Source organism: Triticum urartu, chromosome 1 (assembly GCF_003073215.2).
Source record: "Triticum urartu cultivar G1812 chromosome 1, Tu2.1, whole genome shotgun sequence".
NCBI lineage: Eukaryota > Viridiplantae > Streptophyta > Magnoliopsida > Poales > Poaceae > Triticum > Triticum urartu.
In genome coordinates this window covers 88,449,583-88,463,984 of record NC_053022.1, presented here as the reverse complement: position 1 = coordinate 88,463,984, position 14,402 = coordinate 88,449,583, and the positions used below count along the sequence as shown (strand labels likewise).

Sequence of the window (14,402 nt, the reverse complement as noted above, 5' to 3'; positions counted from 1 at the left end):
GAGATGTATCAATCTAATCAAGCAAGAATTAAGAAGGAAATCCTTCCATCTTGCCCGGCCGTGGGCAAAAGGCCCCCGGCCGGCCTTCTTGCGCCCTCCTTCTAGCAGCGCCATAACAATTTGGTATCAGCTAGCTTCGGTTCGATCATGTCTTCATCGCCGCCCAACCCGTCTCTTCCGCTGCCGGTCACGACCGTCGCCCCGCTCCTGCCCGCGCCGGGATCCTCCGTCGCGCCCGCCCCCGTCGTCCTCACCCCGGAGGTGTCCGGGGCGCTGCGGGACCTAACACAGGCGGTCCAGGAGATCCACCTGTTCTTGGCCGGGTCCTATGGGCCGCACCCGGCTGCGCCGCCCATCACCGCCACCGCGCCGCCGTGGCAGCCGCCGCACCAAGCGGCCCCCGCCGCGCTCGCCGGGCTGCTGCAGCAGCCGCTGCAGCTGCCATCCATCGTCCCGTCCTGGCTGTCGTGGCAGCCGCCGCACCAGGCGGCCTTCGCCGCGCTCGCTGGGCCACTGCAGCTGCCATCCATCGCCACCACCGCCCAGCCCTGGCTGCACTGGCAGCCGCCGCTCCTGCCGGCCTCCGCCGCGCCCGGCGCTCCGCCGCAGCAGCCGCTGCCCGGTGCGCCACCGCCGCAGCCGCTGCCGCAGCCACCGCCGGTTAGCTCCGACCCCGCATCGACCGCGCCGGCGGGAGTCCCGCTCCACCAAGTCCGGTCCCCGCCGTCGCCGTCACCGCTTCCGTCTTGGATCGCTACCCGCCACGTGTCGGCGGCGGTGAGGCTACAGGCTACTGCACGCGGCCTCCTAGCGCGTCGGCGTGTGCGGGAGATGCGTGGTCTGCAGCTGCCGCTCCTCCAAGTTACCCTTCGCTACGCAAAGGACCTCGATCTCATCCGCTGCGCCGGGGATCTTGGGCATGCGGTTTCCCCCACGGGCAGCGGGCATGCTGTTTTCCCCACGGGCAGCGACCTTCAAGTCTGCGACATTGGCGGTTGGGGGGACGCACCCCTCCTCGTCATTCTCCATCGCAAGCCCCCAACTCTTCCCTGTGCGGTGCAGACCAACAGCCGTCCGGCAGGAAGAAGGCATGGTGTCACCGACAACAACGCACCACGTAGCACCACTGCATTCCGTCACCGGGTGCCGCAAGGGCGCCTCTGCTGGTCACTCTTGCGACCACTTCCAGGTGGCCATACACATGCACTCCTTTTGTCCAGATGGTGTCCATGGGATCCAGGTGGCTGTACACGTGCATGTCCGACGTGCGGATGGTATCCACTTTTTGTTAAGAGGTTCAAAATAAATCGTCTCAGTCCATTTCAGGTTGAGAATAATAAAACAAGCCGAGATGTAAAAGGCTTGTTTTTAGGTGTTAGGTTTGGGTTGCGTCGAGTCATGGTTATAAGTTGGTTAGGCTGCAGCTTGAGGACAAGCTGCATGTCCAGGTGGGGTGTAGTGTTAGAGTACGTAATGAGCCTAATGGGCCCGTTAGTCTTAGGGTTAATTAGAGATAAGAGTCTCTTTCTTAGGGGTCAAGTAAGCCTTGCTTGGGAGTCAAGTAAACCTCTTTATATAAAGAGAGGAGATGTATCAATCTAATGAAGCAAGAATTAAGAAGGAAATTCTTCCATCTTGCCCGGCCGTGGGCAAAAGGCCCCCGGCCGGCCTTCTTGCGCCCTCCTTCTAGCAGCGCCATAACAGAATGATAGGAAACCAAATGATGAAGTTGAGCATTGCCTCACGTAGAACTTTTTAGTTCAAGATAGTATGTCATTATTTTCCGCTATGTTTTGTCATGCTGATTATGATGACGTTGTTTGAACATGTAACCATTATTGATAAAAAGGAGCAGATTTGGTATGCCCTTTTTGCAAATGACCAAACCTAACTAGGTTGGCAAGATGGTGTTCAAACGACCAAAGCCAGCACCAATTCAACCCTGCCTCTCTGGCATGTGCTTATATTGAGGTGGATAAAATCTCTCTGTCACATTGAAAAATCCAAGGCGGTGCAAGGGGCATAAAGAGAACCACCATAGGGGAAACACACTGTGGTGGGAGGGACACTTGCAGGGCGACAAAGATGGCGAGCTGACAGGCGTGGATACATCTAGGTACCTAGCTAGCTACCGAGAAGGGCGCTTGCCAAATTTTTAGTTAATATTGTTGTGTAAAATTTTAGTTTAAACCAATTGTATTAAAACATTACATGTTATTGAGGCAACTATTGTGATCGAAAAATTGATTTAGATAATCAGAACATAAAAAGAAATTCCTAAGATTACGTGTGTTATACGTGCATGCTTACTAGTTTTTAAAGATATTCGTGGATTGAGAACAGAAACGGAAAAAAAAGAAAAGGAAAGTATTTGTATAAATAATTTGTTGTATGCAAGCAAGCTGAGCCCTTCGTATGGTGTTATTTTCTTCTCTGAAACATGCAGGCCAATTCATTAGAATATTCCATACTAGAACTATGCACTAAGCTTCAAAAAAAAAGAGAACTATGCACTAAAATCTGAACTATATATACACACAGATGTATCTCTCACTACATTATGCCCTAACCCTCCTTTTGAGCTCAGCAGTAATCGATGGGAATTTCGTAACCAGTAGCGCATAACCATCGGTGAACATGGTAATGCACTTGTTCTTCAACGCTTGACAATTGTAGGTCTCGGCACAAGCTAAGATAGTTGCAACTGTATCTACCGATACTTTTTCCCATAACTTCTGGGTACAGATAATCTTCAGCCGGTCCAGTGCATACCGGTCAGCAGCAGCGAGCAGATCCTGAAACATCTCAACGGATGAGTCTGCGGGCTCGTCTTCTCCGGGCAATTCATTCGTGTATATGAACCGAAGCATAACTTTGAATGTTGCAGGTGTGATGTCGTGCAGCGTGATGGACGTCATTGTAGCCTCTGACATGGAACCGAAGAGCTCTGCTCTAAAGACCGGTGAGCGGGCAGCAAGCACCGCCCGGTGACCACGGAATGTCTCATCGTCGACGACGAATGACACGTCTGTCCTGTCAGCATGATCTAGCAGACGGCCAAGATGGGTTCCGATGTCTGGAGGCGGGACGGCAATGGGAGGACTGTCATCGATGATCATGATGGTACATACAATTGTGAAGTGTCTCCCTGTTAAGTAATCTTGCTCCAAAATAGTTTCCTTGACGAACTGACTCCATCCCCAGCAGTCGCGCTGGTCTTTATCTCCATTGATTTCGAAGGTTTGGAGTGTCCTGGATATCTTGGACGTGTCCCACGTAGGTGATTTGCCGTCCCTGCCGATTATGAAGATATCGAAGATGGCCCCGACGCTTGTGGATTTGCTCATGTGCTCGAGGTAGACAGAAATATACTCGCCCTTGTCGTCCTCGGTATCGCCACGCGGGTAGCACATGATCCTCCACAGATGTCCTCCGGCGGAGACGATGTCGGAATTTTTTTGAAAAATCTAGCATTGCTGGCTTGTCATTGATTTAGTAGAGGAGAGTTAAAAAAAAATAAAAAAAATGAGACCAACCCAAGAGCTAACCCTCGTTGGCTTTTCTTTATATTATAGGAGAAACTCCGTGAGCATCACGCGTCCGTGCCGGGACTCGAACTCGGATAGGCTGGCAGCAACCTCAGCTGCCCAACCAACGGATCGACGCCCCGTCCTTAGTTAAAACAAATACAGAAGAGCTCTTTGGCAAGAGCCTGCCTGAAGAAGCAAAAGAGAGAAAAAGGCTAATCTCTCCCAGAAGGGGACCAGATAGGATGCGCTAAACTTTTAGCCCTGCAATAATCCAGAGCTCTAAACTTTTTGTGATACATGTAATGACATCGTCCGCGGATGCAGTTTTTCCTTTAAAAATGCAATCGTTCCTCTTCCTTCAAATTTCCCAGCAGACGAGCATGATGATCGAGGCCGCAGCTTTTCTCGCCTTCTTGTTTGCAAAATTCTGCAGGCATAGCTGCACTCTTTGGGTTGAGCTGCCGGTGTTGCTCCAAAGAGCGGGGTTCAGAGGACCGCAGCCACTCCAAGTCACTGCCTTCCTTCAAATCTCCAGGGCCAGGGGACACCCAGAAGAGGTGCACCGATGTTTTTAGGTGACGGATGCACAGCGGGCAGAAATATCCATTGACCCAATCTCGACGCTGAAGCCCGTCATTACACCACAGGCGATCGAGATGCAACAGCCAGGAGAAGATCTTCATCTTTCTTGGCGCCCAAGGTTTTCAAATGATGGAGCAAAGATCATTTTTTGTAGGCTCCTGAAACTGCATGCTGTAAGCCAAGCACACCGAGTACTAACCTGAGCCGCTCGCTGTCCAGGTGATTGAATCGTTGGTGCCTGCTGTTAGAGTCACATTTTGCACCGCTAGCAACCGCCAGAGGGAGAGGAACTCTGCGACGATCATAGACCGATCGCCATGTCTGAGGTTCTTTACCCAGGTGCGATCTGTGAGAGCAGCAGCCACAGACCTGCTTTTGCGGCGGGAGTGCGCGAACAGAGCCGGAAAAGCTTGGCTGAGTGGCCTGACCATAGTTGCCATGTTTTTGCTACGGTGGGAACAAGGGATGAGAGTCGGTGGCTGAAAAAAATAGGGTACAACGAGGATATACATCTCTTAAACGATTTTTTTATAACGGGGACGCGATCCAATCCGTTTGGATACGATGAACCTGTACGGTACCATGGGCCGAGGAACGCAGTTCCTGAAGAACGACGACTCCCTGACGGATGCATTCCTTATTATTAATGGATCCCTTGTAATTAATGGACTGGAGGAGTCCTTGAGAAAAGAAACGACGGCGCGTTTTCGCTGTTGGATCCTTGAACCTGAATCAAGGAGCAGGCTGCGGAGACGCCTAATCTTTATCGAATCGTACCGAATCCTATTCCGGGTCGATGAATCGGGATCCAGGAACGGCCTACCGTTTCCCGTTTCCGGCTACTATGGGCCTGACCTCCGGCCAGTGATTGTGCCAGAAAAATGCCGTCGCTCCATCGCCATTGTGACGGTCGTTGCTTGGTTGAACAGATTGTGGTCTTTTCCATCGCAGGGCACCGACCCACGGACTGCGAGGTTGCTGCCAGGCGAGCCAAAGCCACCTTAGCCGAAGAGCACGGCTGAACTTGACCAGATTCAGGATGCCCAAACCTCCGTGTTGCACCGGAATAGATGGCCTTGTCAATGGGAAGCTGCTTGCTTTGTTCGTAATCAACTTTGAATTGGAAGACATAAGAGGCCACGATGGTGGTCTCCGTCTCCGGCTCTGCCATCTTAGCTCGCTTACTGAACAACGCTCCGGTAAACGATTGTCACCACCCAAAAAATCGAGCAAGCAGAAGAAATTCAGACAAAATCGACCCGAACAAGAGCAAAACAGGGCACTCACTGGCTTGCCAGCTGCCGGAGATTGCGCTGCCTGCTGCTGTCGGTGGCTACGGTGCTGACGCGCCGCCGCGTGTTGACGTCAGCGTGCCCGTCTCCGATCCGCCGCCACCGTGTGTCCGCCTGGTCTGCCGCACCGCTGCTCAGTCACGTGCTCTCGTGGCCACCGGCCGTCGCTACTTGCTCCGCTCAAAACCCTTGGGCCAAGAACATCGCAGATTTCCAGGTGGGGTTTAATCGATCTGAGACGCGGTCTGCTTTATTACGAACTAACACGCGCTGACTCTCCAGAACAGAATTTGAACGAACTCAATTCCGATTCTATCTGGGACTCTTCGCTTGACCGAACCGGCGTGGACGATCTGGTTTATAGAAGTGTGTGTTCGGGGCCATACTCCCTAGTCGATCAAAAGCAGCTAATTGAAAAAGAAAAACCGAACATTTGAGCACAACATAAACACGATCATATTTCGTACGTGTACATAGTAAGTACATTGTAGATTGCACATATTAAACAGCAGTAATACACAAAAAGATAGCAATATTTTGCGACGAGATACAAGAAACTACGCGCGCGTGTACAGTGTACTGTACATACACAAACTCGCCACCCGACGTGGTCACCACGCGACAACTCGCATAGCCTCTCTGACTGTCTCTCCTCCCTTCTACAGCATCTTGTAGTTCATCACGGCGAGGAGCACGGCCCAGGCGACGCACGGCTTGGCGAGGTCGCCGGCGACGGGGTTCACGCCGCCGAACCCGCGGACGCAGGCGCCAGCGCCGGCGGCCATGGCGGCGCAGCACGCCATCCCGGCCCACCCGGCCCCGAGCCTGAGCGCCAGCGCCGGCCACGCCGCGGCCGCCAGGAGCTGCGCGGCGAACGGCGCCAGCGTCGCGCCGGGCCGCCCGTGGAGCCCGCCCTCCGCCCACACCATCCACGCGGCCAGCGCCATCACGGCCTCCGCGGCCACCGACCCTGCCCGCGCGATCGCCACCATCGCCGCCGACGGCGCCTTGGCCGTCCCCGAGGACGAGCCGGCGCCGGAGGCGTAGAAGGCGGCCGCGGTGAGCGCGGCCGAGACCGTGACGGCGGCCGCGAGCGACCGGAGGCCCCGCTTGGCGCGGCCCAGCTTCCTCTTCGGGTCCCGGCTGGTGGCGCGGGCGCCGGAACCGGGCATCCGCGCCGGCGCGGCGTCCACGCCCCCGACGGCGCGGCGGGTGAGGCCTTGGTCCTGGGTGGCGGTGGCGGTCTCCATGGACGATGGGTTATGGATCCTAACTCGGCTCGATTATTGCTTCGATCGGAGGTTCTCGCGCGTCTGGTGAATTCCCGACCGTGGTGAGGAGGAAGGGGTCGCGGGGTGAGGAGGAAGGGGTCGCGGCGAGTGGTTAAGTACGCGCGAGGTTGGCTCGCGCCGGGACACGTGTGGAGAGGAGGTGGCGGGCGGGTGAGGCACGTGGCGGAGGGGCTCAGTAATCTATCCATTTTTCTCGGTCAGGTGACTGAGGCGGGCGATTAAAGGAGCTTCTGGAGTGGAGGTGACTCGGAGCACTCATGGACCCGCGTGATCTTGTCATCGGAATGGTTCTTGTTGACCGGAGAAGCAGTATTTTGTTTCAGAATTTTGATTTGATAATAGTATATGTGTAGTCACCGACCATATATGTTTGGGCTAGTTGTGTCATGTCAATTTGTAGAGTTAGATTAAATTGCACTACTAGTCGTATCATATTTTTTCCCTAAAAAAAAGTCGTATCATACTTTAACATTTCAGTTTACACCAAGTTTCGCAGCGGGTCTACGCACTGAAACCACTTTAGCATTTTGGCCGCGGCGCAGCATGGAGAAAGAGGTAGAGATATAGGGGAGATGGGAAGAATCAACTGGGATGCTGAACGCATGACCTAATAGAACTGAATGAATATTTTCCTAGGGTCTCAACCTAGGGTTCTCTACTCCTCGCGATAGCGCTGTTGTGGGTTCCTTTATCGTCGGTTACATCCGTTCATGTCCTCGCCCTAATCCTACACCGCCCCTCCCTTCCTCGGTGGTCCCTCTCCAACTGTGGTTGGTGACTTGAACGACCTACATTTGTTTTTTGGAAGATGCATCAAGATCCTGTTCGAGAAGTCACATCGAGCCTAACCGAGGGTTCTCTTTCGCAAGGGGGTGATGGTGAAGATCCAAGCAAGCTTCTGGAGCGACTACACCTGCAGGACGAGGAGGTTCATGATTCAACATTTAATCTAGGAAGAACAAGTACATGAATCAGATGAAGTGGCTTGCTTTGGCCAAGTTGCTAAGAGAAGAATTTCAACCAGAATGTGTTGGTTCCTGACATGTGGGCGGCGTGAAATCCAGCACAGGATGTCGTTGTTGGAAGTATGAGCAATTTTACTGAATGATTTTATTAACAGAAATACGAGATAAAGCACAACTAGTATAGCAGTGATAAAACAAGTCATGCAATTTGACAAAGAGAAGATAAACATCATCTTCATATATGAACTGTAACTAAACATATCTAGAGCAGACAATATAGCAAGTTGCATATATGAAATGGAGCCTAACATATCTAGGGCAAACACTAGAATAAGAAACTGCAGCATGACTTCTAATAGAAAGAGGAAGAACACGTACGGGACAACAGCAGCAGAAGCGCTGGACTTGGGATCGGTGTCCTCGCCAGGATGTTGTTGAGGAGGTCGTCGACGTCGGGGAAGAAGTCGTCGGAGTCCGGGGCGTCCGTGACGAAGAAGTCAGTAGTCGCGCGAAGCGCTCCTCAAAAACCTTATCACCCTTCTCCCGTACAGGACTCAAAAGGTGCGGTTTCGGAGGCCTACTGTCCCGACCTGCGGTGCACGCCGCAAGCCGGGATGGAGAAGATCGTAGCAGCAGCGCAGTGCTCAGGAACTTTGTGGCGAGAGGAAGAGAATCTTCTGGTGTGTATCTCTGGAGAGGAGCGACCTCTTTTTTAAAGGCACACGAGAAGGACCCGAACAAGCTGCGATGGGAGGTGAAGCAACAAAGGGAGACGAAGCAAACAGACTTCAGCCGAGGAGGCGAGCCGTTCCGATTCAGTGTCCACTACAGAAAAATGTTTCAGCTCCCGCGTGACCTTTCGTATACCCGTTGTGCATGGCAAAAATTTAGACATCGGCTCGGCTCATTCCCGCGGTGCGTCGCGTCGTGACGAGGCGTGGCGTGGCGGGCGGCGGAGGAGGAGCGCGCGTGGATGTCCCTCTTGTTCTCATGCTCATACAAGTGGGGAAAGAACCTCCCTTATAAGGAGGTCCAACTCCCACTAAACTAGCAGTATGAGACTAAACTTTAATAATATCCTTTGTCTTACACAAATGGGCTAAGCGGGCCTCTAGAATTTATTTAGGAATTTCTGAAATAGTTATTGGGCTATCTCAAAATAGACTAAATTCTATCAGTCGTCTGGAGAAGGATAAACCTAAACCTCTTCTCGGTTTAGATTGGAACAAAGCTCTTCATCAGGGACTATGTAATTTTAAAAGCTTCGCTCTTGTGATTGCAGAGTATGATGGCTTTATTAATCCGGAAAAGGTTAAGTTGAATCGTCTATAGACATGGCGCCAAATTCATAAACTACCTAATGGAGTTCTGAAGAACAAAAAAAATTCTAGAAAACATGGCTACAAGAATTGAGGAAGTGCAAGAGGTGCACATCACCCTTCCCGATGATTTTGTGGGAGAGATCATCCGAGTTAGAGTGAGACTTGACATGAACAAGCAACAGACATATTTGTGAGCTTTACAACGAAGGGTGAAACTAAATTTAACATGTCAAATTTGAGAAGCTTCCAGTTTTTTGTCACACTTGATGCAAGATGGGGCACTGGCATGAAAGAGTGTGGCACGGGGGAACATGATGAATCAAAGTTTGAATGGGGACCTTTTATCATGACACCTAGAAGAGGAAGGGGTGGCATGAGAAGACTGAGAGTCGGCTGAGGAGGAGGAGGAGGTGGATGTGGTGACATGAATGGAAGGGGCGATGGTCGCCCCATGGGGAGAGGTGCAAACATGAGGTTTAGAGAAAGGGCATCACTACAAAAAGAATACACTTCTGTGATGATACGTGTTTGTCATAGTAGGTCATGTTTTTTGTCATGCATGTACATCCATGACGATTTTATGACAGAATCAAGATAGTCATACCTGTGCTGTCGTAGAAGTGTTCCATGACATTACCACAATTATCATCACGGAAATGTCCACTTCCATGACAATAAATCACGCGTCACAAAAGTGTTTTCGTCAAGGGTGACCGACACGTGGCATCCACCATAACGGGTTGGCGTTAAGCTCTCGGGTCCGATTTTGGATCCGATAGCCCGTTAACATCCCGGACCAATGGGAATTTACCACGTGTAAAATTCTGATTGGCCGGAGGAAACACATGTCAGCTCGTCAGTGGGTCAGATAGGCGCCTATGATATGTCGACACGTGCGACGGCCCACCATTGGCCCATTTAGCTTACAAAGGTCGGCCCGTTTGACTTGGTCAAAAGTTCACGGGCTAGCCCATGAAAAGCCTGTTAACGGTCTCTTCGCAAATAGCCCATTTTACGGCCCGGTAACTCACGGCATGTTAGAGCCTACCTGAAATCGGCCCAACAACGTCATGTGGGTCATCGAATATAACACCAGCCCGTTTTACTTTCGGCCCATGTATGGCCCACGACGTCTTTCGGCCCATATGAGGCCTTTCGTATCTTTAGGCCCTTTAGAGGCCACGGTGACTCTAGCCATAATGAACAGTAAATTTCGTTGTACCCATTAACGGACTATGATTCACATGGGCCGTTTCCAGCCCATGTTAGCTTTCAGCCTACAGACAACCCATACGTTCTTGGGCTCCTTTCCGGTCCTCGATTACTTCCGGCCCGTTACTGGCCTGTTACCCTAATGGGCCAAATTCGGCCTGTGGCCAGAGTCGACCCGTTTGTGGCATGTTAACCCGTTGCACCATTTCCAGCCCATCCTATATTCTGGCCCATTAACGACCCGTTATGCCTGTGACAAAATTAAGCCTTTGCTGTCCTCCGACCTGTTAACGACCCATTACCGTGTTGGGCCGATACCAATTACGCCCGTTTACGGCCCATGTAGGCCCATTTATCCGATGGCCAAAGGCCCACCGATTCTACGACCCTGTTGGAGGCCCATTTATCGACGGCTCGTAGGAGGCCCATGAATCCTACGACATGTAGCAGGGTTAGGGTTACCATGGTCCGTATATGGCCCATGGTTGTTGCGGCCACTAGCAAACCAGGGAAAAAAGACTAGGAAATAAATAAGCCCGAAGCTAACGCTAGGCTATTAAGGCGATTGGACAGATTACATCCACTGGGCATCAAAGATCGTCACCAGTGCAAATATAGGAAACACCCTACACTATACAAAAATGGCTTGCTGTTTTCTTCAGCCGGCGACTGCCTGTTAAGAATAAATTTTGTATCGCAACAAAACAAATTACAACTATAAAACAAAAGGTTGGCATAAAAGTTAACAGTTTGGCAGATAAATGCACCACCAGAAGCTCAGTTCATTTGACCTGAATGTTACGTTTTCATGTTGTATTGTCTGATGGAGCACCATAACCTTCGCCTTCATTTTTCCTAGGCTCCTGAACAACATAGCAAATGCCTGATAGTCTGGTTTCAAAACCATGCATATCTTGACAACATCGAACAATGTCTGTCCTTGTTTCACAAAGGGTCTCTGTTAGGGCATGGACTTGTGTCTGGAGCGCAGATATAACATTGTTTTGAGCTTGCATATCTTGATCATGAGGCAATTTGGATGAGATTGCCTTAACAACCAACCCAGTATTATGCAGGAACGTGCTTTTGGCACTGATAGTGGAAAGGTATTGACCCATTGCAGCAAGAGCTAACATTGCGGTTATAGTTCCCTCGCCACCTTCAGAAGGTAGCGGTTCCACCATTTTTTCCATAGCTTGCTGAAAAGTTGAGTTTTTACATTAGTAGTACCAGAACAGAAGATATTAAGGAGGCAACAAAACCAAACAAAATAGCTTTGGTCTATATAATAAAGCAAGTTCATCTCCATAAGCATCATTCATATTGGCATCTTGGCCACAAGCATAGCAAGCATCATCAAAAAGGGATATTTCAAGAGAATCAAAGGGATCATAACAGTCATCATAGCAATCATCCTTCGGTAAGCATGAAGGGGAATTAAACAATGTATGAGTTGAAGAGTTACTCTCATTAGAAGGTGGGCACGGGTGATCAATCCGCTCTTCCTCCTTTTGTTCTTCACTCTCCTCCTCATCTTTTTCATCCAATGAGCTCACACTTTCATCAATTTCTTCTTCCATAGACTCCTGCAAAATATTAGTCTCTTCTTGGACAGCGGAGTATTCCTCAATATATTGTTTAACATAGGTATTAGAAGCATAATTCCCATAACAATATTCAAGTATAGCAAAATTTTCAGATTTGTAAAGAGTAGCATCATACTTTTCAATCAAAGAAGCAATTTCAAAAGCACCCTTAAAAGCAACAAATTCTTCAGTTTGTTGAACATCATAGTAATTATAAACACCCTTAGCATATGAAGATAAGATTCCATTATCCATAAACTCACATTGGTAGGGAAGGTGTTTCTTAGGGTTTTTAGAACAACAAGTAAAATCATAATAATAGCATAAATTCCAAGCATAGCATTGCATAGTATTAATTTGATGCTGTAAAAGTTTCCCTCTTTCAGATATACGGTGTCGCACATAACAAGCATGCTCATCTAAAGATTTGCCCTCAACTAAGCTTGTTGGGGTTTCAGCACGAGCACATATGGATCGAAGATGATCCAAGTAATAAGCTTCAGCAGTGTGATAGATTTTGAATGGTTCTTCAACCATTGGTTCAGTAGGTACACCTATTTTTTTGGTATTTTATGTTTCCTACCCATAACTAAAGATAGAAAACAACTAAGAACATCAAATAAAAATTACTTAGTGATAAAGCAAACAAGCACAAACGAGAATATTCACCCCACACTATTGCTCCCCGGCAACGGCACCAGAAAAAGGTCTTGATAACCCACAAGTATAGGGGATCAATTGTAGCCTCTTTTGATAAGTAAGAGTGTCGAACCCAACGAGGAGCTAAAGGTAGAACAAATATTCCCTTAAGTTCTATCGACCACCGATACAACTCTACGCACGCTTGACGTTCGCTTTACCTAGAACAAGTATGAAACTAGAAGTACTTTGTAGGTGTTTTTGGGTAAGCTTGCAAGAAAGTAAAGAACACGAAAATAAAAGCTAGGGGCTGTTTAGATAAAGACACAACTAAATTAGTTTTAGTAGATAGCTTTTGTCAACAAGAAAGTTATTTGTCTCTAGGCAATCGATAACTAGACCGGTAATCATTATTGCAATTTTATTTGAGGGAGAGGCATAAGCTAACATACTTTCTCTACTTGGATCATATGCACTTATGATTGGAACTCTAGCAAGCATCCGCAACTACTAAAGATTCATTAAGGTAAAACCCAACCATAGCATTAAAGTATCAAGTCCCCTTTATCCCATACGCAAACAACCTACTTACTCGGGTCTGTGCTTCTGTCACTCATGCCACCCACCATAAGCAAATCATAAGCATATTGCAAACCCTACAGCGGGAATCCCTCACGCTTGCACGACACGGAGAGCACCATAGGACAGCACCAATAATAAAACATACAACTCAAACCAATCACGATCATCAAATAGCCATTAGGACAAAACAGATCTACTCAAACATCATAGGATAGCCATACATCATTGGGAAATAATATATAGCGTTGAGCACCATGTTTAAGTAGAGATTATAGCGGGTAAGAGAGAGGTTACACAGCTGCATAGAGGGGGGAAGAGTTGGTGATGATGGCGGTGAAGTTGTTGGTGAAGATGGCGGTGATGGTGATGGCACCGGCAGCGCTCCGGCGCCACCGAAAGCAAGGGGGAGAGGGACCCCCTTCTTCTTCTTCCTTGACCTCCTCCCTAGATGGGAGAAGGGTTTCCCCTCTGGTCCTTGGCTCCCATGGCATGGGAGGGGCGAGAGCCCCTCTGAGATTGGATCTATCTCTCTGTCTCTCTCTGGTTCTACGTTCTGTTCTGGCTCTGTTTCATCGTTTCGTATATATATGGAGATCCGTAACTCCGATTGGCCTGAAACCTTCGCCTGATTTTTTTTTCCGAATATTAGCTTTCTTGCGGCAAAAGAAGAGCGGCAACCGCCTTACGGTGGGCTCACGAGGGTAGGGGGCGCGCCCTAAGGGGGGGGGGGGGCGCCTCGTGCCTCGTGACCACCTCGGGCACTGGTTCGTGTTGATTTTCCTTCCGAATTTTCCATATTTTCCAAAAATAAGCTCCGTCCGTTTTTATCCCGTTTGGACTCCATTTGATATGGATATTCTGCGAAACCAAAAACATGCAACAGACAGGAACTGGCACTGGGCACTGGATCAATATGTTAGTCTCAAAAATAGTATAAAAAGTTGCCAAAAAGTATATGGAAATTGTAGAATATTGGCACGGAACAATCAAAAATTATAGATACGACGAAGACGTATCAGCATCCCCAAGCTTAATTCCTGCTCGTCCTCGAGTAGGTAAATGATAAAAAAAGATAATTTTTGATGTGGAATGCTACCTAGCATAATCTTGATCATATGTCTAATCATGGCATGAATACTAAGACATGAGTGATTCAAAGCAATAGTCTATCATTTGACATTAAGACACTAATACTTCAAGCATACCAACCAAGCAATTATGTCTTATTGAAATAACATAGCCAAAGAAAGCTCATCCCTACAAAATCATATAGTCTGGCTATGCTCCATCTTCACCACACAAAGCATTCACATCATGCACAACCCCGATGACAAGCCAAGCAATTGTTTCATACTTTTGACATTCTCAAACCTTTTCAACTTTCACGCAATACATGAGCG

General features: G+C 49.1%; 2 protein-coding genes across 2 annotated transcripts; both read right to left on the bottom strand.

Annotated features, from left to right (window-relative positions):
- Window positions 1–2,558: 2,558 nt before the first annotated feature.
- Window positions 2,559–5,283, bottom strand: LOC125532735 (BTB/POZ and MATH domain-containing protein 1-like). Its single transcript, XM_048696678.1, has 2 exons — window positions 5,181–5,283; window positions 2,559–3,454 (listed from the first exon to the last, which is right to left on the bottom strand). Exons 1-2 carry the CDS (start codon window positions 5,281–5,283, stop codon window positions 2,559–2,561), a joined length of 999 nt encoding a protein of 332 aa, XP_048552635.1.
- Window positions 5,284–5,836: 553 nt separating this feature from the next.
- Window positions 5,837–6,791, bottom strand: LOC125512100 (translocator protein homolog). The gene has a single exon (XM_048677201.1). The coding sequence runs from the start codon at window positions 6,652–6,654 to the stop codon at window positions 6,064–6,066; it is 591 nt and encodes a 196-aa protein (XP_048533158.1). The 5' UTR covers window positions 6,655–6,791; the 3' UTR covers window positions 5,837–6,063.
- Between the last annotated feature and the right edge of the window lie 7,611 nt (window positions 6,792–14,402).